The sequence below is a fragment of the Psammomys obesus genome, unplaced genomic scaffold, assembly GCF_907164565.1.
Source record: "Psammomys obesus unplaced genomic scaffold, mPsaObe1.curated_primary_1811, whole genome shotgun sequence".
NCBI classification, from domain to species: Eukaryota; Metazoa; Chordata; class Mammalia; order Rodentia; family Muridae; genus Psammomys; species Psammomys obesus.
In genome coordinates this window covers 4,958,576-4,982,345 of record NW_026596046.1, presented here as the reverse complement: position 1 = coordinate 4,982,345, position 23,770 = coordinate 4,958,576, and the positions used below count along the sequence as shown (strand labels likewise).

General features: G+C 50.1%; 1 protein-coding gene across 1 annotated transcript in view; it reads left to right on the top strand.

Moving 5' to 3' along the window:
- Aldh1a3 (aldehyde dehydrogenase 1 family member A3) overlaps positions 1-23,770 on the top strand; it is a 34,580-nt gene that overhangs the window by 7,020 nt on the left and 3,790 nt on the right. Inside the window, exons 3-12 of the mRNA XM_055623653.1 lie at positions 501-641; positions 6,790-6,919; positions 7,413-7,474; positions 8,256-8,384; positions 10,077-10,190; positions 11,271-11,373; positions 13,075-13,259; positions 16,914-17,078; positions 18,342-18,499; positions 20,070-20,144. Of these exons, the coding sequence (XP_055479628.1) occupies positions 501-641; positions 6,790-6,919; positions 7,413-7,474; positions 8,256-8,384; positions 10,077-10,190; positions 11,271-11,373; positions 13,075-13,259; positions 16,914-17,078; positions 18,342-18,499; positions 20,070-20,144 (1,262 nt within the window). The remainder of the gene's footprint in view (positions 1-500; positions 642-6,789; positions 6,920-7,412; positions 7,475-8,255; positions 8,385-10,076; positions 10,191-11,270; positions 11,374-13,074; positions 13,260-16,913; positions 17,079-18,341; positions 18,500-20,069; positions 20,145-23,770) is intronic.

Here is a 23,770-nt window from a genome sequence, read left to right as displayed (position 1 = left end):
TGTGTGTGTGTGTGTGTGTGTGTGTGTGTGTGTGTGTGTGTGTGTGTCTGCAGACACTCCTGTGTTCACCGGGAGGTCAAAGGGCAGCTTTTGGGAGTCATTCCTCTCCCTCCACCCTGGATTCTGGAGACTAACATCGGGCCAACGGACTTCCACAGCAGGTACTTTTCCGGCTGAGCCACGGTCTCCCTGGCCTGGAAAATCTTTTAGACCTGGGTCATCCAGAAAAGTATTTGAAGTTGACAGCTCTATAAAACATTAATACTTGGCCGTTACAGAAATATTAAAAACAACAACAACAACGACTTACCATGTAAAGAAAATAAAAATCACTTGGAAGCCTCAAAATCATCGAATGGATTTAAATAAACGCTCCTTGCGCCGACGCTCTGAGCTGCCCCGCTTTTCCTTGGCTCCACAGCATGGCACCGTTGTTTTCTGTGCCCTCAGACTGCAGATTCACGGAAAGTGAACATTCTCTCTGTTGTTTTGCCGTGCAGCCGGATGTGGACAAGGCGGTGGAGGCCGCACAAGCTGCCTTCCAGCGGGGCTCTCCGTGGCGCCGGCTGGATGCCCTGAGCCGAGGCCACTTGCTGCACCAGCTGGCTGATCTTATAGAACGGGACCGCGCTATCCTGGCAGTGAGTAAATGCGCTGGGCAGGTGGGGGAGGGGGCTGCCCTCACTACCCCTCCCCCCCTCCGGGGCCTGTCCACACGGGATGCGGCTGGAAACATCTGAGGTGCCTGTTTTGTGTGGCCATGGGTCTGTTGGGTCTTTGGATGTGGGTAGCAGGTGTCCGTGTCCCTGGACTTCATCCTTGTCATCTTGAAGTCAGGCTCCCTCCACCTCCATCTGCCCTGCCCCCTCCTCCCCGCCCCTCAGGGCAGCTCAGCTTCTAGGCCAAGCTATGTAAAGGAAGTTCATCTGCCTTAGCGGTTTCCAGAGTAGAGACATTCACAGCCAGTCAGCAGAGGCTGGGCTCACCTGACCTCACCTGGTCATCTATGTAGTAATGATTTCTTCTTCACGTTAGCTTCCCTGCAAACATAAATTTAACCCCATCATAGCTCTGCTATTCTCCTCTGATCTGAGGCTTCAGTTATCCAGAATCACCCTAGCCCAAAAATATTACATGGAAAAATCCTAGAAATAAGCAATTGGCCTTGTATTATCGCAGGGAGCTGTTAAAATTTTATTAGTTGCTTCCTTTCGTCTCTTATGGTGACTTACAAGCTAAGATGTATTGTGGAAACTTAGCACAGGAGAAAAAATACAGTATGTATTGAGGGGTTAGTCACTCCCTGAAGGCCTAATGCTCTGGTTGTAGCCTTTTTATAAGTTTATTAAAACAAATGATGCTGTTCATAGAAAATCAAAGTCCTTGCATTATCCGAATGTATTCCTTATGGCCCCTGAACTGGGCAGTGGTGAGCACGCGTGCAGACTGTTGGAAAGAAGACTCACAGCCTAAATGCTCTAAGTTCAAATCCTAGCTTTGCCACTTACTAATTACGTTCTAGTTTCTGACTGCCTGAGATTTACTTCTTCAGGTGGAATGTCACAGATAATGATATCCAAGTGTTGTGGGGGAGGGGAGGGAGCCATTAAGAATCCTGAACAGAGTCCTCCACATACAATAGTATAATAGTAAGGTAACTATTATAGGTAATAGCGATCATCATGTTGATGCTACATGAGCCTTCAGGCTCTGACCCAAGCTGCCCTGCCTCCCTGCTGGCCAGGAACTCTCAGAAAACTTAGCTTCCCTGCTAGGAAACAGTCCAGCATCGTAATACAGCCTGCCCGTGGTAGTACACAAAGGCTGCAGGGCTGGGAAGGTGTTAATATGCTGAAAGTCAGCCCTCCTTTGGTCCTGAGGCAGATGACCTGAAGACATCTCTGAGCCACAGGAAGTCTTTGGGTTTTTTGTTTTTTGTTTGTTTGTTTGTTTTTGTTTTTTATATTTTCCAGTTGTTATTACTTGTAGGGGATACAAGTAATATTACTTGCCACAGCATACATGCAGAGATCAGAGGACAACTTTCAGGATCTGGGTCTCTTCTTTTACCATACAGATTCCAAGGATCCAACTTGGGTCCTCAGGCTTGGAGGCAAGCACCTGTTCCTGGAGTTACATCACTGGTCCCATGGGTGGGTGGAAGGGGAGTGTCTCAGACCCATCACAACCTCCGCTCTAACTGTTGCACAGTTCAATTTCTTGATTAAAATTTTGTTTCAACCGTGAGACCCAATTCGTAGGAGGCAACATCTCCTTTTTGGTCTTTGATTTTTTTTTAATGTTTTTGTTTTTCTGATGTTGAAAACCAGGAGAGTAGCCTCCCTTTTAAAGAACAGAATCAGCTAGGACACTGGATTGCTTTTGTCCTGAGTGTGTGTATTCCTTGGGGCTAGGGGCTCCTTGACAGAGCTCTGCAGATATCACGGAGCTGTTTCCTTCCTCCCACTTGCTAGGCCTCATAGTCACAGGAATGAAACCTAAGCGAGTGCAGCTCCCTCCCAGGGTAAAACTCCAGAGAGCCTCTGGTTCCTTCCTGCACCGAAAACCAGCCGCACTGTTCAAGCTGCCAAACTGGCTTTTTCAAAAACATTTCTGTTTTCCTCCGCATGAGCTCATCAGTCTGCAATGTCCGTGAGTACTAATAGCAGGCTCAAGAGGATGTGCCCTGGGCAACCCTCCCTGCCCTGCCCTCAAGCATCAGTGCCATCTGTGACAGTGCACGGCCACCTTCCTCTCAGGCCCCATCACCCTGGCACTACAGCACATTGAGAGCAGACAGAAAGCAGGTAGGAGGAATGGGGACACCGCCCAGCACATCGTTCCTGCCATGGCAACCTGGTTGCCCACAAGAAATAAGATCCAGCTTTTGGCCCCAACATTAAAGGGACCCAAGAATGACTGGGAAATATGGCTTTGAAAACTCTGACCACATCACAGGAGGGCGCCCCTCACTCGCCACCTTGATATGGTTTCCTGCCTTTTTGAGTAGCGAAGTGCTTTATTCTGTCCTATTCTCTCGCCAGCTCAGCGGTTTGATGGAGCTGGGTGTGTTTATTCAGTGTTCAAAGTTCAGAAACAGATGTCGGGGCCTCAGTGACTTGTGACTTTTTAGCTTTGTTGAGGCACCCTGGGCCCATGCTCTAGCTCTCGCGGTGCTCATCCAGGTAGGTGACACACAGCACCCATCCTTGATAGGAGGTTAACCTTTCAACTTGGCTGCCTTTTCTAGATTTTCATTTGCAGTCTGGGCATGCTGGCATTTTGGGCAACCATACCAGCACTCAATTGTCCTGTAGTATCTGAACGTTGAGAAGCATTGATTTTTCAGAAGGTGCATTTTTTTTTCTCTCAATGGGGTAAAGTTAGCCTGGGAGTGGCTAAGGTGGCTCATGTTCGAATCACAGCAGGAAGACAGCTCTCTGCTCCAGTCTAGAGATAAACTTGATTTCTCAAGCTCAGTCCTCTAAACTCCAGTCTTCACCCCCCTCCTTCTTCTCCTCCTCCTTCACCACCACCTCTTCCTCCTCTTTCTCCTCCACCACAACCTTCTCCTCCTCCTTCTCTTCTTTCTTTTTTCCACTGTGCATGTGGAGATGTGCATGTGTCTTAGTTAGGGTTTCTATTGCTGTGACAGAACACCATGGCCAAAAGCAGCAGTTTCCAAAAGAGGAAATGGTTTCTTTCAGCTTACAGCTAACTGTCAGGTCACACTCCGTCACTGGGGGAAATCAGGACAGGAACTCAAGGCAGGAACTGAAGCAGAAGCCGTGTTAGTGTGATGCTCACTGGCTTGTTCCTCACAGCTTGCTCAACCTGTTTTCTTATACCATCCAGAACTACCTGTCCAGGGTTGGCACTGCCCACAGTGATCTATGGGCCCTCCCTAATCACTCATTAATTTAAAAAAAAAAATGCCCTCACAGACTTGTCTACAGACCAATCTGCTAAGGGCATCTTCCCAGGTGAGGTTCTTTCTTCCCAAATGACTCTAGCTTGTGTCAGGCCAACAAACCAGTAGCCAGCACAGCATATGAGTGTAGATGTCCATGCACACATTTCCTGTGCGTGTGGAGGTCAGAGGTCAACATCATGTGTTGTTCCACAAGAGCCGTCGACTTTGGTTGTTTTTTTTCTGAAACAATTTCTGATTGGCTTGGAGCTTACTAATTAAGTTTATTGACCAGTGAGCCTGGGGCATCTGTGTCTGCCTTTTTCAGGCAGGAATTACAAGAGCGTGCTGTCATACCTGGCTTTTCTCAGGCGTGGGCTCTGGGGGTTGAAATCAGCTCCTCACACTAGCATAGCAAGCTCCAAGCTTCTGGGCCATCTCCTTAGCTTCCCCTCCCCCTTAAAGAACTGGGTTTTGTTTACACAGATTCATTACAACCAACCCAGAAAATTCAAGTCATTACTTTACCAAGCCATCTTGCCTAAATTAACAATTTAAAAATCTGTAGGCAATGCTTATTGAATGCCCTCCACGGGCCTGGGCTCTGGGCTTGTAGTATATTATCTCACTTCAAAGTCAGGAAGTTGAGGCTCAGAAAAAGTAAGCTCTGTGTCCAAGTCCACCAAGCCAGAGGCAGAAATCCAGGATGGGAGGCAGATGGTTGCCATGTTCCAAAATTTCCTACAATGCTCCATCAATGTCTTCTCCCTTGCCTTATCACAGCAAAGAGTCAAGAACAGAGAGACTCCTAGCTTCATGCACAGATGTGTTCATGCACATGGGAGCTGGGGGCCCTTGGACTTTTTTTTTTTTTTTTTTGAGACAAGGTTTCTCTGTGTAGCCTTGGCTGTCCTGGACTCGCTTTGTAGACCAGGGTGGCCTCGAACTCACAGAGATCCACCTGCTCCTGCCTCTGCCCTTCCCCCTGCCCTTTCCCCTGCCCCTGCCCCTGCCCCTGCCTCTGCCTCTCTCAGTGCTGTATTACAGGTGTGCACCATTGTGTCAAATGCTTTGGACATTCTTGCAAGTGCCAGGCTTCTCCTCAGAAAACGGATGCCAATCCATGGGGACCAAGGGTACAGGGTACTGTGTGCCAAGCTGGCCTCCAAGCGGTTGGGACTGAGGGTAGGACTCAGGCTCTCAGACCTAGCCACGTTCTACCATCTTCAGCAAGTCTGAGTCTGTCCTGCTCAGGGACACAGTGAGGATCACCAAGCACCGTCCAGTGCATAAGAGAAAGCAGGACTGTCCACCAGGTAGCACGTGGGCATTCACACTGCAGCGGGCCACCCATTTGAGTGTTATGTTCACCGATTCCCTTACTTCACACACCAGCCCCAAGAGGGTAAAACTGTCAACAGCTTCCTCTTACGGCAGAGGAAACTGAGGGGGAAGACATTTGGGGTCTCAGCCAGCGTCAATCAGAAGTTGTCTGTTCCTGTGGCTAGAGCGATGGCCCAGTTGACAGAGTGCTTGCTGCACACATATGAAGACCCAAGTTTGGATCCTCGGCACCATGTACTAAGCTAGGCCTGGCGGGATGCGCCTGTAAACCTCAGGGCTGAGGAGGTGGAGAGAGGAGAATCTCAGAGCTCATGGCCAGTCAGTCTCGCAAAATCAGTGAACTCCAGGCTCAAAGAGTACATGGCAAGCAATTGAGGAAATTCTACATACATACTCACTCACGCACATTCTCCCACAACGCACATGAATATGTACACACATACATACCACACAACCTCAGAAGGGGTTGTTTCTTTCGGTTGTCTCCGAAGCAAAGGTCAGACAGAAAAGCCTTGACTATCTCAAGTCTTCCAAATGTCCCAGGGACAGCCACCTAATGGGTGATAGCTAAGACAGCTGGACGTTAGTGCTGGCTGCTTGTTCAGCTTCGGGGGTCACTGGGCCCTGAACTTCAGAGTCTGCGTGTTCATCTGTATGTTCTATTGGGAACAGAGCCATCCATCACACGATAAGACATAAGCAAGTGCCTTGAGTAGGAATGAAGAGGCACCTCCCTTCCTCTTTCTGGCATCATCTGGCTTCATGGAGGCTTCAGCAGGAATCCAGCCCCAGGCAACACATCGGGTGGATAACTTCTGTGAAACTGGGGGCGGGGGGGGGGAGGCCTCAGCATAGTGCTCCATGGGGCTGCTTATGTGAGGGACAAAGGCGTTTCAGTCACCGAGGCTAGAAATAGAAAAGAATCCCAACATTGACCAGCGGCACCCCAGCCTGGGTGACTGCCTCGTCTAGCTAGCTGGCCCTCCCTACTCTGTTTCCACATCCGGCCGGGAGCCTGCTTGGAAAGCATGGCATCTTTGTGCTGGTGGCCTGACCCTCCTGAGCTCCATCATTTTTTTCCGCTGCCACACTGACCAGCTCAGCCGAGAAGGAAAAACCAACGTCTTCCCTTTCTATTTTGTTAGAATTAAAGAAGCCATCCTATTGCCAGCCAAACTTCTGGAAGCTCCCTAGGGATGCATGAATTCATGTGTCTGGATGGTATGGTGGAGACCGCTGTGCTCTGGGGATGGATGAGCAAATGCTAGGGTAGATGGCGCCCAGCACACCTTTAAATGAGTGTCAATGTAGATATTGTCCATGCTTTTCCAGCCCCCTGGCAATAAAGGGGGTCAATCCTTGCCAGTCCAGGCAAGTCCATTTCCTTGTAGAGACAAGCTTCCTGAGGCAGTGTGTAAGGACTGAGGTCTAGAGAATTACGCCCTGGGGCGATGCTTTCTCCAGCACCCCTCTGCTTAACAAATGGACGACAAAAGAAAGCTGTGTCTACAAAAGACATCGTCTTGTCCTTGCAGACCCTGGAGACCATGGACACCGGCAAGCCATTCCTTCATGCCTTTTTTATGGACCTGGAGGGCTGTATCAAGACCTTCAGATATTTCGCCGGGTGGGCAGACAAAATCCAGGGCAGGACCATCCCCACAGGTGAGTCTGCATGGACCTGAGCCTCGGCTGGGACTATTGGGGGAATCTGTCTTCTCCTCCCTCCATACCCTTTCCCCTGCCGTATACCCCCACCATGGGCTCTCTCCCCACATGGCACCATGTTGAGTCTTTTCTATGGAATTCAATTTGCATTTTGACCTTGAGCTCAGATCACTTCTTTGATAAAAGACCTGGCACCTTTGTAGGCTTTTCCATTTTTTTTTTCTCTTAAGTTTTACCATGAGAAATACTTTTTTTGTTTGTTTGGTTTGTGTTTTTGTTATTGTTTGTTTTGTTTCATTGTTGTTTTGAGACAGTCTTTTAGCTTTGGCTGTTCTAGAACTCACTATGTACACCAGGTTGGCCTTGAACTCCCAATAGATCCACCTGCCTTTGCCTCCCAAGTGCTGGGATTCAAATGTGCCACCAAGCCTGGGTCCATGTGAAATTCTTAGCCATGACTGTGTTCTTACCCGTGTCACCTCTCTTGCAGATGACAACGTGGTTTGCTTTACCAGGCATGAGCCCATTGGGGTGTGTGGCGCCATTACACCAGTAAGTACGGACACTTTCCTCCACAGACTCTGTGTCTGCCCACTGTAACTACTGCTGGCCAAATGCAAGGCGGGGGGGGGGGGGGGAGGCGGGTAACAAGGCTCCATGCCTGAGGGCTCCTGAGATAGTTCAGAGTGTTTGGCAGGAGTGGATTCCAGCAGAGTGGTCAGTCCGAAGTGGCCGGCTTCTCTGGGGCAGAGTCCCCTAATTGAGCCTCCTGGAATAGGAAAGTTTGGTCAGCATAGAAGAGGGCTTTGCAAGCAGTAGGACCTGCCTGGACAAGAGCATGGACCTGTTGCCCCCTTGGAAGGAAGCAGAGAAAGGCTGTCAAGTAGAAGCTTAGGCTAGGATGAGCACGCTGGCTGCTGGCAGGGCCTGTTCTTATAGTCTGGGATGCCAAGGGGCTGAGCCCTCTGCCTGTTGGAGAACTCAGTGCTGCCTATCTGTCCGGGGAGCCCTGGGCCACTTCAGAGCAGCTGAGTGGATGAGGACCGAAGAGACAAGAAAAATGGCGCCCCTTTGGCAGGCACCTTGGAGGCAGTAGGGAGACACATAGGGACACACATAGGGTATAGGGTAGAGCTGCTCCGCATTAGCATCTTCCAGGGTGCAGCCAAGCGAGCAAGCACTGGGCTCCTGCAGTCTTGCATACTCCAAAACTATCCTCCAAAGCCCAATCCAGACCGTACAAAGGAAGTGTCCTCCACAGAGGTGGCTGGGCCCTGGGATCAGGGCACAGTGGACCTGAGCTTCAGGGCCCCCTTCTTGTGCTCTGACACAGTGGAACTTCCCCATGCTGATGCTGGCCTGGAAACTGGCCCCTGCCCTGTGCTGTGGGAACACCGTGGTCCTGAAGCCAGCTGAACAGACACCCCTCACTGCCCTGCACCTCGGCTCTCTCATCAAAGAGGTAAGAAAACTGAGAGGAAGATATTTTGTATTCTATAGAGAGCCACACACCCAAGAGCTAGGCACCATGGAAAGCTGTGACAGAGGCCACCGGCTCACCACGTAGAGGGAAGGGCGTGACTGTTTTGCTTGGTGACCATACACGTGGTGACTGAGCTGGAGCTGCTGGTCCTCCCCTATGGCCTTAATAAGAACCTGCCTCTCTCACTAAGGCACAATCCAGTGGTTAGCCCTCTGTGTTTTACCTAGAGCAATGCAGAAGGGAGCCAGATAAGTTATCCGCAAGCTCCCCGGATCCTGGGCTCAGTGGCCACGGGAAGTGAAATGGCCCTTGCTCCTCTGGGGAGGGTGGCCTTGCCAGCTAGCTAGGTAGTTAGTTGCAGCTGTGTGTAGATTCTCAGGAGCCTCCACGCTGTCTTCCTCGCCCCAAGGGAGCCACCACTCGGGGAAGCAGTGGCCTAGAGGGGCACCTGGCAGACACACCTGGCAGCATATTTCAGCCATTCCATCATCAGCATGCGTGCAGCAGAGATTAAGAGAGCAGGAAGAAAGACGAGCTGGAAGAAAGGCAACCGTTTCACTCCCAGCTGGGCTGAGGCAGCTGGGAGGAGCAGGCTGTACTGCTTGAAGGAGGCTCGGGCCGCTGTAAGCAGCCAGGTCGGCCCTTCCTCTTCCTGGCCACGCGTGCTTATCCCATGAGCGAGACCCTAGGATCCAAAACTCACAGCCGTTACAGAATAATGCCTAAGACACTAAAGAGTCAGACATTTAAAAGATGACATTAAAAAGAAAAAGAGTCACAGACAAGGCCCAGCCATGTTGGGAATGGCGCCGGCTACCCCATAGGGTTGGTGAAAGTCATGTTAATGGGGAGGTCCCCCTGTGTGCCGCACGTGAGTGTAAGTATGGAAGAATCAGCAGCCCCTTGACTCAGTGAGTGCCAACCCCGCGTGAGCCCAGTGGGCCAGCAAGGGGAAGGATTTCTCGTTTTACCAGGATGAGCATGGGGCAGAGTAAGTTCCAGCACTGACTTGGCAAGAGCACAGGTGCCTGGGAGGAGGTGACCAAGATGCCTCTCCTTCCCTCAACACACACACACACACACCAGAGTCACATATGCTCTCATATTCATGTTCACATGCACATGCACACACAGAATCACATACGAACTCACACGTACAAGTGCACGCATTCACACATTCATGCTCACACACACAAATACTCTCTTACAAATAAAAAGGCTCTCACACACCCATTCTCTCTTACACCCCCCCCCCCACATACACAGCCACATTCTCTCATATTCACATCTATACACATGCGGACATACATGCACACACACAGATATATACATGCACACGTGTCTCCCAGTACACACAGACACACACACACACACACACACACACACACACACACACCCTGGCAGTCTATACAAGAAGGCCACTGCCACCTAGTGGCATCCCTGAACGTTTGCCCCTGAGCCCTGCTGGGATGACAGGCTCTTGCTGGGGGTGATCAGCTCACCCCCAGCTGGCAGCAGAGGTTTAGAAGGCCTGCACAGCCTGGGAGGAGGGGTGTGCAGCTGATGTGGGGACATCCTAGCCAGCATGCGACCCAGCTGCTCTGTGGCGTTACATGGCCACAACTCCTGCCACCCCTGCAGATCCTTTGATACCATTTCTGTCCTACCCAGGTCGGGTTCCCTCCAGGTGTGGTGAACATTGTGCCAGGCTTTGGGCCCACCGTGGGAGCAGCAATCTCCTCCCATCCGCAGATCAACAAGATAGCCTTCACCGGGTCCACAGAGGTAAGCCCCCTTGATGAGCTGCTGGCAAACACAACAAACGCTCCATTATTTGAGACCCACAGACGTTTCCTCAAGGAGCACAAATAATATTTGCTCCTTTTTTTTTTTTTTTTTTCTAAATCTAACTGTGTTCTAACTATTGGTAAAATGTTACTGTTTCAGTTCCCAAATTAAATAGTTAATAGAATTTGAAAGCCTTAGGGAGATAAGATAAAATAAAAATGTAAAACATCTATATAGTAAACAATGTCATTAAGACTAAGGGATGATAAACAAGTTGGGAGAAAACCAGTGTGTTGCATGTAGCTCTCCAAATGTTTATATAGTCCTCATATGTGAAGAGCACCTACAAATCAATAAAAAAAAAAGAAGACAAGCAGAATGATGGGGGAAAGAGACATCTCCGAGATGTCTAGCCTGATATTCACCCCACTCCTGTCCTTCCCTTTGGTAGCCAGGGTAGGCATCCTTAGACCCTAGTCAGAATTAGAGTCTGGTCTACAGCCACCATTCCCCCTGCATGGCATTAAACATCCTGGCAATGTGGACGCCGAGCTTCCCCGGCTGGTCTCAGGGTCTGGCCTGGTCTCCTGGGTCTTTCCCAGCTCCACGGTTCCTGACGCCTGCTAAACTCGTCCTCAGGATGAGGCAGAAGGCTCGCTAGGCCAGCCGCGTGTCCAGCTGCGTTCCCAGGACACAGAGAGACTCTGTCAGGGCGTGTGGGAGGGTGGCACCACCTCAGCTATCAATTCTCACTCCTCCTCCCAAGGTGGGCTCAGTCTTTGGAGAGCTCTGGAGGCCTGGTCGCGTGTCCTCGCAATGCAATGCGAGCTGTCTTTATGTTGCCCGAACTTGAAAGTCCCCTCACCGCAGCATCAGCTCCGTGCTGGGCTGGCGGAGTCTCGGCTGGTACTAACAGAAGTGGAGGGGCCAGCCTGCGGAGCCAGGCCTGTGTGATGCATCAGGCCTGGGGCACGTCACCCAGGCAGGTGACCAGAATGCCCCCCGCCATGCCTGCATCTCCTGGGGCCAAGCCCACCGCCTCTGAGAGTTAACACAGCCTGATTCTTACCCTTGAAGGTTGGGAAGCTGGTTAAAGAAGCCGCGTCCCGGAGCAACCTGAAGCGGGTCACCCTGGAGCTGGGAGGGAAGAACCCCTGTATCGTGTGCGCCGACGCTGACCGTGAGTGGCTGGGGCTGTAGGGCTCTTCTCTTTTCCTGGTGTGCGTTCAGGACCCGAGGAGAGAAGCATGGAAACACAGCGGCATGCTTTCCTCATGGGCAGGCCCGCCTGTTACCCTCCACGGGCTGAGAGAGGGTGAAGCACCAGGGCTGTGATGGGCAAGCACATGGCTTATGTGCCCTGCAGGGCCTACGCCTGAAAGCTAAGTTCACTTTCCTGCCCCTAAGGAGGAGCCTGTGAGGCTCCCGTGAGGGGCCTGCAGGCTGCGCCCAGGTTCTCCTACAGGAACTTTTCCAGGCTGGGGAAGGAGGAGGCAGGTTCCCTACTCTGAGCATCCGTTTTTCTATATTCACAAAGCCACTGTCGCCGCAGTGTTCTTAGGCTCTCGAGAGAGTTGAAGTGTTTCTTTCCTCTCTGTCTTGGGCCCAGCACACCAGAGGACAGCCTTGCTGACCCTTCAAAACACAAAACAAAAACACGCTCTGGGTGTCATTCCTGTGTGATCTCTTCCCCAGGAAAGCCACCTGCGCAGCAGCTGGGAGCAACTAGTGTCTTGCCAGAGCGGTGTGACACAATATTAAAATGTATGTTGTTGTTGGCTGTTGTTTCCAGAAGAGGGCAGAAAGGACCACACTGAGCCTTCATTTTCCACCCGATCACTGGGTCACCTATCAAGAGGTGTGGCTCCTCAAAGACCTTAGAGCGCCTATACCTTAAAGAACAGCCTCCCCCACTGTCCTGTCCGCCGGTGCCAGAAATTCCCTACGGGACACAGAGAACAAAGCCCTCCATTCCACACTCAGATAAGCCTGGAATCTCAAATAGCCCTGAGAAATAAAGACACTGACACAGTTTCTCACTAAGATGTGACGGACTGGTAGCAGTTCCTTTCCCTAACGCTCATTTTCCGTGGGAGAGAAGACAAGTGAGGAAGAGATGTTTCTGCTGGAGTCACTTGGCTTGTGGGCACGGTTTTGGATGTTGCCCTACTGTGACTCACATTTAGGGCCCCAAACCCCCACCGCAGAGAACCAGGACTATTTTGAGTTCTTGGGCCACTGTATGGGGGGGCGGGGGGGCTCCACCTGCTGTCCTCTCTGTGAAGTGTCTGTAGGGGCTGGTTTTCCAGGGTCATAAAAACAGCCTGTCCCCTTTATCCTCCTTCCTCCTCCTCCAGGGAGCGCCACTCCACACAATTAAATCCTGACATAATGCTCCGAGGTGACACACACGCACCACTCTGTCACTTCAGTCATCCTTCCTGGTTCCCATCAGGGACCAGAAAACGAACTGGTGTCCTGAGGAGGGGCAGTGCCAGCCGGGCTCCTGGCCCAGATGCAGGGGTGGGGTGCAGGGAGGTCAGAGAGCCTTGTGGGGCTGTTCTGTCACAACCTGTTGGAGTATAGCCCCTCCAGGGACAGGAAAGCTGGGGTGGGGGTTCTATGGAAGGGTGAACTGGGAAGTGTTCGCACCTCTGCACTCCTTGGCGAGTTAAAGGCCCTGGGAAGTCCTGCGCCTCGGACTTAACTCACACTTGGTGCATCTAAAATCCTTTCCCCCACCAAGCGCCGGGAAAGAAAACTTCGTTTCTGAAATGCGGTCATCTAGGCCCTGTTTTCTTGTGGGGGCAATTAAGAGTTGCAGCTGTCAGGCCTGCTGTAACAACTTAATCGCTTCCTCTTGCCTCCCCCGAACCCCCAGTGGACTTGGCTGTGGAGTGTGCGCATCAGGGAGTGTTCTTCAACCAAGGCCAGTGCTGCACCGCCGCCTCCAGAGTGTTTGTGGAAGAGCAGGTCTACGGGGAGTTTGTGAGGAGGAGCGTGGAGTACGCCAAGAAGAGGCCGGTTGGGGACCCCTTCGATGCCAAAACGGAGCAGGGGCCTCAGGTAATACGTCTCCACGTGTGGCGCTCCTCCGGGGGCTGAGCTAGGCAGCGGTAGGGCCACAGACAGGGTCCCTCCTCTAAGGAGAAGAGGCAGCCTGTGCTGTCACTCACTCAAGGCTTTTCTTTAGAAGCCGATGATGGAGTTGTTTCTGTCAGGAAATGGAGCTGCACCCACAGGGAACAGGGAGGATCCAGCCTCTCCCAGGAACAAGGCTATCTGCTGTAACCTGCAGCCTTCTTGATATGGTGACCTTCAAAGCCTGGGGCACAGCCAGGGCAAGGACTGACAAGCTGGTCTCAGGGGCCCTCAGGGCTACAGGCATCATAGCATGAGATAACCCACAGGAACTAGAGGGCTCGGGCTTGTACCCTGAGCAATGAGAACAGGTTTCTGCAGGCCTGGTTTGGGAAGCCTGGACGGGATGCGAATGGCTGTAACCAGGAAGTTTAATAACATTTGTAAAGGGCACGTCCTGTGCGGCTAATGTAAGTGAAGGAGATGGATATTTCAGAGGGCAGCCTGGCCCGCCATCCCCGCACTGTTGCAACAGAGCACGGCGGCAACCCTCTGCTTTTCTTTGCCAGACTCCTGTTCAGCCCTCACGTTTCCAGTCATATCCATGCCATACCCATTGCTGTCTGTCCCGGAAGCTCACTGAATTGGCGCCAAATGTTTTCACAGGAAACTGCTGAGCTCAGACTAGCCCCTGCAGCTTTGTTCCTCCCAGCCCTCACTTTGCTTGTCTGGAAAATGGGAGCAGGAGAGGGTGTGGCACCACCAGGAAGTGCTCCACAAAGGGAATAGACTTGTTTTAAGGGAGATGCAGTGACTGGCATCTCTCCCACCTAGGGGGCACACTCACCTCCGAGTGATTTCAGGATATCCTCATCAGTTGTGCCTACTTATTCTGTGTGGATGCTGGCTGGGGAAGGAGTGGAGGGGGATTTTCTGGCCAACCCCGACTCCAGTCCATGTGCTCTGCGGCCCTGGTGTCACGTTCGCTGGTGGGGAAGCTGTGTACATTCCCCATGCCCAGCCTCAACCACAAACTCTGCAGTCCATGTTCTCAGTGCAAATGTGGCCACAAATAGAGCAAGTATAGAATCCATGAGGTGTAGTGTTAATCTGGAATGGGTGGGAAACACACTAAGGATAGCTTTTTCTCCTGTCATTTCTCTCCTCTTCTTCCCACGTCTCCAGTGTGGCATTTCTGGGGAGCGGGTGTCTGTCCATTTCACCGGGGCTGGCTGTACAGAGTGCTTTTGGACCTCACTCATGTCGTCTAACAGGGACACTGTTTAGGATCCCGTCTATGTTCTTTTCCCTTTGCAAGACCTGTAAGGTTTTACTCTACAAGGCAGCCCAGAGCTGTCTTACCATCTTCTCTCTGTCTCAGGCCCGTGGAAGAGCTAGCTGACCTAGATTGGGGGCCAGGGCTGGAGACTGCTGGCTGGAACATTCCATCATCTTTCGGGTTAACTTGGCAGCTGAGCAAGGAAGCCACCTGGCCTGCTCAGGATCCGGAGGCGTCCTCTGCGGAGGTCCTGTGGGGGCCATCTTTTCCCACTTCTGGTGCTGTGCCCCGCCCTGTCATCTCACTTCCTGCCAGATCTTTCTTCCTGTGCTGTAGGCACCAGCTGACATTTCACGGATGGTTATTAGATTTAAACAACCTGTTTAAGAGGACTCATCGGGGAGCATGGAGTTTGGGTGTGCTGGGCTTCTGACAGGCATCCTTGCTGCCTGTGGAACGGATGGGATCTGCCAGAAGAACATAGTCCCAGCCAGCCAAGACCTGAGGCCTGATGAAGTTCCTCCAGTGAGCTATGTCGGCCCTCTAGGAAGAGAGAGGGGGTTTTTAACATAAGGATTATTTTTTCCACATTACCAAAAAAATGTTTTAAGTAACATTAATCTATTTAATTTGTACATGTATATGTTTGTGTATATGTGTGGGGCGCACATGCCACAGCCCTCATGTGGAGGCCAGAGACAGCTCTTTACTTCTACTCTGTGGACCCTTGCCGGGCCTGGGATTGAGCTCAAGCTGCCAGGCTTGAAAGCCAGCACCGTTATTTGCTGAGCATCTCACCAGCCCCGTCTGGAGCTTTTGAGCCAAGATGCGGTTCATCCAGAGCAAGGCTGCCAGGGCTTGAAACCGGATGTGTTTCGATTTCTTTCGTTACTCTTCTGTGTCAGCATGTGGCTCTAAACCCTCCCCATGTGCAAAGGACTACAGTGAAGGGGTGCCACCATCACCATGCCACCGACGCCCATTCTCGCCCGTCCCCACGGCGGGGCTCCTGCAATCTTTACTCCTGGCGTACCCCTCCAGGATTTCCTTGCAAGTAGGCAAGCAAATGTCATTATGCACTTAGATTTCCTCCCCCTTCTCTATGAGAAAGAGATCATGTCGGCTCCCCCACTGGATTCTTTTCCATTGTTCCTTGAAAAGAAACACAGAGGACTGTCACCGAACCTGGAGTTCACTGGGTAGATGAGATGAGCTGACCAGCAAGCCCCAGGGACCATCCTGTTCCCGCCCTCCCAGTCCTGGGATTATAGGTGTGTGTCACCATGCCCAGTTTCTTCCATGGGTGCCAGATATCCAAAGTTATGTCCCCAAGTTTTACTGACTGAGTCATTTCTCCAGCCCCGATTTTTTTCTACTTAATGTTTCTGGGATGAAACCAAGTATCCTATCTAAGTGTCTCAGTAACCATGTTTTTGCTGAAAACTCTGTCTCCCTCATCCTCGGGGTGGGGGTGGGGCGAACGACTCTGTCACCTGGGTCATGATAAGAGCATATGGATTTGAGGAAGAAGTCTATGAAGAAGAGGAAAGAGCATCTTCCCTGTTGAGCCGTCCCAAGAAGCAATGGCCTTTTGGCAGCTGGTTGAATACCAAGTCCCCCAGCTGGGTGTTAATCTGTGGCATGGGGCATAGGGCACTTTTCAGCCGAGGAGGGGGTAGCAGAAGGAAGAACTGTTCTGATCAGTTCATTTCCCTCCAGCCATGAAGCAGTACCCTAGTGTGAGGCTCACTCTGCTGTTTCCACGGGGGCTGAGTCAAGGGCTCGGCCCCTGCTCCCTTCTCTGCACTGTGTGATAAGATAATTCTAGTAAGTATCCACCCCCACCTACGGTATGCGGTGAGCAGGGTACAGGCTTGTCAGGTAAATATGACACCACTAGACTTGAATTTTAGACAAACTGAAGACATCTTAGTGTCAGTATATCCAAAATGCTGCTTGGCACATACTTACACTAAAAGCTACGGTATGTTGTATTTCTGATAGTTACATTTAGCCAGGCAGCCTGTGATTGTACTTGTTAAACCCAGTAATGGTAGCAGAATTCCAAGACCTGAGAGAATGCGACCAGCTCAGAATCCATTTCACCCTTAGACTTTCCTTACAGCATGAGGAAGAAGCCAGACATGTGAATAAGGCCTCAAGCTGGCAGGGGCAATCCCACAGAGCATAGGTCTGTGTATGGGAGGTACATCTACTCACAAGGCTCTCTGTTATCTGATCTAGGACTTGACAAGGACACAGCGTAGGAGCTGACCATTGATGGTGCGAAGGGCCATTGAAAATACTGGACAATAGTCCCCTCCTGGGAAGGAAGTATAATTCCCTTCTGTGTTTTGCAGATCGATCAAAAGCAGTTTGACAAAATCCTCGAGCTGATCGAGAGTGGGAAGAAGGAAGGGGCCAAGCTAGAATGTGGGGGGTCAGCCATGGAGGACAGAGGACTGTTCATCAAACCCACTGTCTTCTCAGACGTCACAGACAACATGAGGATCGCCAAAGAGGAGGTAGGTGGGGCTACGGCCAACCCGAGGCCTTTACAGGGCAAACAGTTGCGTTTCTGGGCAGCTCTGCTATCCTTTGGGGCTCAGGCATCCCTGGTGTCCCAAGGCTGGCAGCAGCTTCAGCGGCTCCAGTCCTGTTTCCGCCATGGCTCATGGCTTTCAGGCAGCAGCAGCTCCCTCTCTCCTTCCAACACTGTTACATGTTTTCAGTGACATACACAGCCCAGGTCCGCCATCTCTCAGCTTTGTGGGGTGTGTGTGTGTGGGGGGGGGGGGGGGGTTACCAGACACCAAACTATGGATTCAGGAACCATGGCCACGTCACACTCTTCAGACTGTCCTTCAACAACAAGTATCCCTCAAGGAATTTGATGCAGCTATAAATTCTCACTGACTTTTCTGCCGCAGCTGTTATTGACAAAGATGGAGATTAAGCACCCCCCCCTCGCCCCCCCCCCACCATAAAAGCATAAATTTCCCTTTGCCCCTCACTCGCAGTGTTAGGCACATGACTGCTCTTCCTGCACAGGGGGTCTGAGGCCCAGTGACTGGATTTTCAGGAGCTGCCTTCTGGAGCATGTGAGGGGATGGGCGTGTGAGGTGTCAAAGGGTTTCTCAGGGGTGGTGCAGAGCTCAGATCTTTATGCACTTCCTTTTAATTTATTTTTGTTGTTGCTGCCGTTTTGCATAATTCTTGATGAGGAGTTCTGAGGAGGCTGAGGAGTTGTCCAGAGACTGCTCACTCTCCTGGCACGTACCCCGACCTACCGGTTGAATCAATCGCAAGCTCTCTTCAGGATCCCCTCTGCGAGGGCCACCTTGTAGCTTCCCTTTCCCTTTCTTTGCTGTGTGACTATCGTGCCATTCCTTCCCCTGGGACTCACTATAGCAACTGTTAAAGTGTCTTCGTTAAGTGACTGGAGAGCAGCATTCATCCACCCATGAGCACCCTTCTAGAGAACTTTCCAGAATGCTATCCAATGCTTTTCCTTCTGCGCATGGGTTTTCCCAAAGCTGTGAGGCTGAAGGTTCCCAGAAACAGTGCTGGCATGGAGGGATCATAAATACAGTGTATATTCTTGGATCATCTTTCATTTTTGTTCCATCTGAATCAGCTATCACACAGCTATAGAGGTCTCTGGGATTCTTTGTCTTGGTGGGAAGGGCTCTGAGGCTATGGAAAGGCACAAAAGCCAGAAGGCCTGCTCAGGGCACACAGTCCTACCTTCACATGCCTCCTACTGCTCTCCTTGCAATTAATCACAGATTTTCGGACCAGTGCAGCCAATACTGAAGTTCAAAAATCTTGAAGAAGTGATCAAAAGAGCGAATAGCACTGACTACGGACTCACAGCAGCAGTGTTCACCAAAAACCTTGACAAAGCCCTGAAGCTGGCTTCCGCACTGGAGTCGGGGACAGTATGGTGAGCACTGAGCATTTTGTTGTTGTTGTCGTCTGGGCTTACTAGTTTCACTTTTCTTTAATTAGCGAAGATTCTGTTGCTGGGAGCCAAAGCTATTTACTGAAGCCAAAGCCAAATAGTGAGCAAAGGTCATTTAGTGGAGACCTAAAGCTATTTAGTGAAAGAGTTATCTAGGACCCTAAGTCATGGATGATAGATTTGTGAGGACATCCGTCTGTTAGTTTTAGAGCATCCGTGAGGTATCTTAAGAAAACATCCTTATGGTATCTTGCAGGGCAATATTCAAGCCATGAAAGCATTCTTGCTATCTCCTGCAGCAGTAATTAAGCCTTCCCCCTTTTCCTGCCTTCTCCCTATATAAGTTGGGTAAAAATTTCTAATAAATGAGCCCTTGATCAGACAAACAGACTTGGCTTCCTTCCTTGTGTCTCTTGTCCTACCCCATTCTTTTCACAACCCCCCCTCTTAGGAACCCGTTGAACTCCCACAGGTTAGGACATTCTGTGATGTGAGCTCTCTGTTTAAGTGCTCTGTTGATTGCCCTCTGAAATGGGTATCTTATGGCCTTAAGTTCTTCATTTTTCATATGAAGAAACCAAGACATGAAAAAGATGGCATCACACAGCTAGTACAATCGACCCTGCATGTTTCCCTGCAGAGGATTATTCCTTGCTGAGTGACCATACCCTTTGGCTATTCAAGTTCCTTGTATGTGCAGGCAGCTTAGGCACATCTTCCAGCTTGCTGGCTGGCTCTGTCTATCTCTATCTATCTATCTATCTATCTATCTATCTATCTATCTATATCTATCTATCTATCTATCTATCTATCTATCTGTATCATGCTTGTGCTGTGGTCCAGGACCTGGAACATACTAGAAAAAGCATTTTACCTCCAAGACACACCCCTCTTGCAGCCCTCAAAATCATCTATGTGCTTTGCAACACCCAACACAGTGCTGTGTTGATATTTGTTGTACAATATTGTTTAGGGAACACTGGCAAGTTGAAAAGTAACTCTGCCAAAACTCTGGATCTGAAGTTGGTTGAGTCTGTGAGTGCAGAACCAAGGGTCATCAAGGGCCACTGGACGTAGTCAAGGAGGCTCCAAAGCCTAGACCTTCGACCCACTGTGCTGTGCTACCTTTCTAATTTTGTCTCTGGTGGATTCTAAAACCCATATATAACTAGCCTGCAAGGTATGGGCACTTATTCCTGCTCACTGATAATTCTGAACACTGATACTCATGCCCATCTTTCAAATGAGTGAAATGAGACTCAAAGAGGTCGAGCAAGCTCAGAGTCACATAGACTAGGAAGCAGAACTCTGAGGTCAGGACTGCATCGTTGCACAGCTAACTCATCCCCTAGCTTTCTTCCTCAGAATACTCTAATTGTAGTTTCTGCGGGATAAACAGGAAGGGGGAGTAAAGAGCAGAAAGAGTGTGCTATGTTCCAGTTATTGAAACTTTGACCCAAGGCCATGTGTTAGGCATCACTGTGCCTCCAGTGTCTTAAGATGCAGGCACGTGTTCTCCAGGTAACCTGGGCATCTTTTGCTCTTTCTCTAGGGTCAACTGCTACAATGCATTCTATGCACAGGCTCCATTTGGTGGCTTCAAAATGTCTGGGAATGGTAGAGAATTGTAAGTATTTCTGATCCCCCACATCCCCCCTGCCAAGAAGTCTGCTGGTCCCTCAATGGAGACTGCTTGGGATGTCTCCTTTCTTGCCTCCCTCTTTCCCATCCTTGTCCTTCTCTAAGCCCTAGAACCAGCCTGCAGCCTTCACTTCTTGTCCTGACCAGCGCCATCACCCTAGGGACAATCTACAGTTCTTAGGCCTAGTGAAAACACACTGGGTCAATTCAGGCCCTGAATCTGCCCAGCTTTGCTTTGCGAACCTGGCACAAGCTTGGAGGACATGCTGTGGGTGACCCTGCTTCCTTTTGGGTAGTTTTTGTGGGACTGTGTTATACCTCCATGGTCCCAGCAGTACATTCTGGGCCTGAACAAGTTCCTCTAGTCGTTCCCTCCTGGTCTCCAGAGATCAAGGATCTTACCTCTGGCCTGGGCTGAAGCTGGGTGGGGTGTCCCTAAGTAAAAAATGCTGGGGTACCCAGCTGAATGCTCTCTCCATTTCCCCTTACTGCCACCCTGGATTGTATTAGCCAGTCTGGACAAACCTCTCGGTAGGCTCAGTGTTTCTGGGGAGCCATCTATAACAACACCCCAAGGCTGTTCCTGGACATTTCTGGGGGGGGGTGTTCTTCCTTTTACTTAAGCAGTCTGTCTTTACTTACAAATGCATTGCCTTCTACATGTTTGTACCTCTAGTCAGAGCGGACTCGGCACTTCTCCTCAGCCTAGGCCTTAGTGCGGTCACAGAGCAGCTCTCCTGGTAGATCCTTATGGTGGAGAGGGCTGCCTTCCCCTGTTTTTTGACAGTCTACTTGAATTTGGGGTCCCTTACTCCACATCAGCTCTTGTACAGATTATCCTCAACTCATGACAGATGCCCAGGGGTCATCTGCACACACGAACAGAAAACACAGAGTGGCTTCTGTACCCATGACTGGTTCTCTTGCAATAAATTACTGATTCTTGGCCACAGAGACCCATGGCAGGAGCTTGGTGGTACTCCATTGGCAGCCCATTTGCCATTTTGGAGCCTCTACTTCATGGCTTCTCAAAGGGACTTGCCAGCTGAGGATGGGAGGCCAGGGCTACGGCTTCCTGAATTCCCTTCAGGCTCCCACAGTAGTAACAATGCTGGTGGTAGCTGGCACTTTGCTCAGCACAGACTCTAGAAGGTTTTGAGAAGCCCTCCTTTCTTCATGGTCTAAGAGACAGTCCATGAGAGGAGATAACAACTTTCAGGAGAAGACACGGACCCAGGAGGGGGTCAGAAGAGTTAAGAGTGGGGCTGGAGAGATGGCTCAGCCATTGAAGGCTGGGCTCACAAGCAAAATGACGAGATTAAGAATAACATTGGCACCTTGGGCTTGGGTAGCCCAGGGCTCGCTAGACAGAGACCACCTGTGCCTTTTTTGTTTTTTGAGTTTTGTTTTGCAGTCCTGGGCACTGAGCTGAGGTCATCCAGCATGCTAGCTAAGTTCCCTACCACTGAGCTAGGAGTCAGCTCAGTAAACCTCTTCAAATAAACCCAGCTGAGCTCATGTGGTCACTTGTCTACTCCAGTCTCTGTCTTTACCCAGGCAGGCTGCAAGGGCTAAGGAACCCATACCCCTCACAGCCCCTCTTCCAGAGGCCAGGAGGCAGTGAGCACTCCAGTCCCCTAAGTGAAGGTCATTTGGAAGGACACAGAGAGATTGGAAGGCATATAGGGGACACTTGCTACCTGGCTTTTGCCAGCATCATTGGAAATTCAGTGTGCAGTTTTCCTACCTGGGCCTACTCCCTATTATCCTCGGGTGGGGTTCATGGTCCCTAAGCCTGCCCACTGGCTTGGTAAGCTCACAGACCTCAGTCATGTTTCATCCTGACAACTGCTCTGGGGGTTTTCTTGAATGTCTGCTTTTTGGATAATTGTCATATATTTTCCTGAAGCTTTTTGTTGATGAGGTATTTTAAAAGTCATTCATACGGAGCATGGAAACTGCCTTGAAAAATAATTTCTGTTTTCAGTTGTTTCAGATTAATGTCTCCGTGTTACAACATGTTCCCCTTTCCTATGATGGAGCACCAAACGGTGGATTCCATGGTTTTCCCCAAATTAATCACTGGGGCTGGGCTGGTTACTGGCTGCTCACCCGCCAGCCCCTCTGGGATACGTTTCTGGGCTGGTCTTGGACAGAGCCTGAAAAGTCTTATCCTCCTAGTGCATTGCTTTCTGGTTCTTTGATTTGCAGTATAAATAAGGCTTACAGCATCCAAGCCAGCAAACAAAAACTCATACAATGAGGTCAGACCTTCCTCCCTGACCCTCAGTTCCCACCTGGTCACGAAACCACTGCTCATTTTATTTTGTTCATTCACTCATTGATTCACATGGCAAGCAGTCATCTTTGCCTTTCTAAATTAAGAAAAATTAATCTTATATTTAAAAAAAAATTAATGGTGGAAACAAAAATAAACCTAAAACCAATGCTTGACCTTGGCCTCCCGCCTGGCCTCGTGTTTCCCAGCTGGATCTCTAAGGACATTCTCGCTGACAGCAGCTTGTCCAAGGGCAAACCCACAGTGGACCCCATGGGCATGAGGGCATGTTGCCATGACTGTAGTGATACACTTTCACAAAGGATGCGATTTTTGGTCTCTTGGTGATTTTCTTCTTGCAAATATTTGTTGACCATCTTTACTCCTCCAAGCTTGGTTGGTGTTAAGTTCTGGGCATTTGTCAGTGAACTATTGTCAATCCTTGTCCCCATGGTTATTCTAGGGAGATTTTTTGGGGGGGAGGAGGGTGAGGAAAGCTGAGCTCCCAAATGGCTTTGGTTGCCGAGGTAGAAATGGCTGGGTGAGGGGTTGAATGAGGACAGCAGAAACTTGAATCAGAACAACAGATGAGGAAATAAAAAGAAGACTGAGGAATCTACATCCTGTTTCTTGCAAGACTGCTGACACGTCTGAGCTTGTTCAACATGAGCTAATTTGGAGAGTCCATCTAGATTGATAAATCACTAACACTTAGAAGTTTTGCAAAGCAACACTATTTTCTCATTTTGAAAGTTTATGGTGTGTTTTCTATGGATATGCATAAATCTGCTTGTTCTTTTTTCTTCGCTAATGTGGAAGCAAACTACTTTTTGCCCTCAGAAATGGGTCTTGGATACCCCCCAGTCTTTTAGTGAAAGCCTCCTAGAATGGGCGTTAGTGTCATTTCCACGGGCTTTTATTATTACAAACTCTGTTTATATACCTCTTTATGGGTAAATATTTATACAATCAGGGTGACTGTTTTCAGAATGAATTCCTAGAATTCAGTGCTCAGCCACATGAAAGCGCTCTTGTCTCCGTGTGGGTTCTCATGTCTTTAAGTGTGAGGCGTTGAGTGCCTCTCTCACACTTACTGGAATTTGTATTTCTTTTTTTCTGCAAAATATGAGTATGTCCTCTGTGGAATGTTTTCATTCGTTTGTTTGTGTTTCCCCTATTGCTTTGCAAGAAGGCCCAGTATGTTGATGAAAACAGCACACCTTCTTAATGGCGACATTAAGAGTGGCCTATGTGAATTCTCTCTAGCTGACAACTGAAAAGGAGTGTAGGCATCCCCATTGCACAGCTGAAATCATCAATGCCGATGAGCTAGA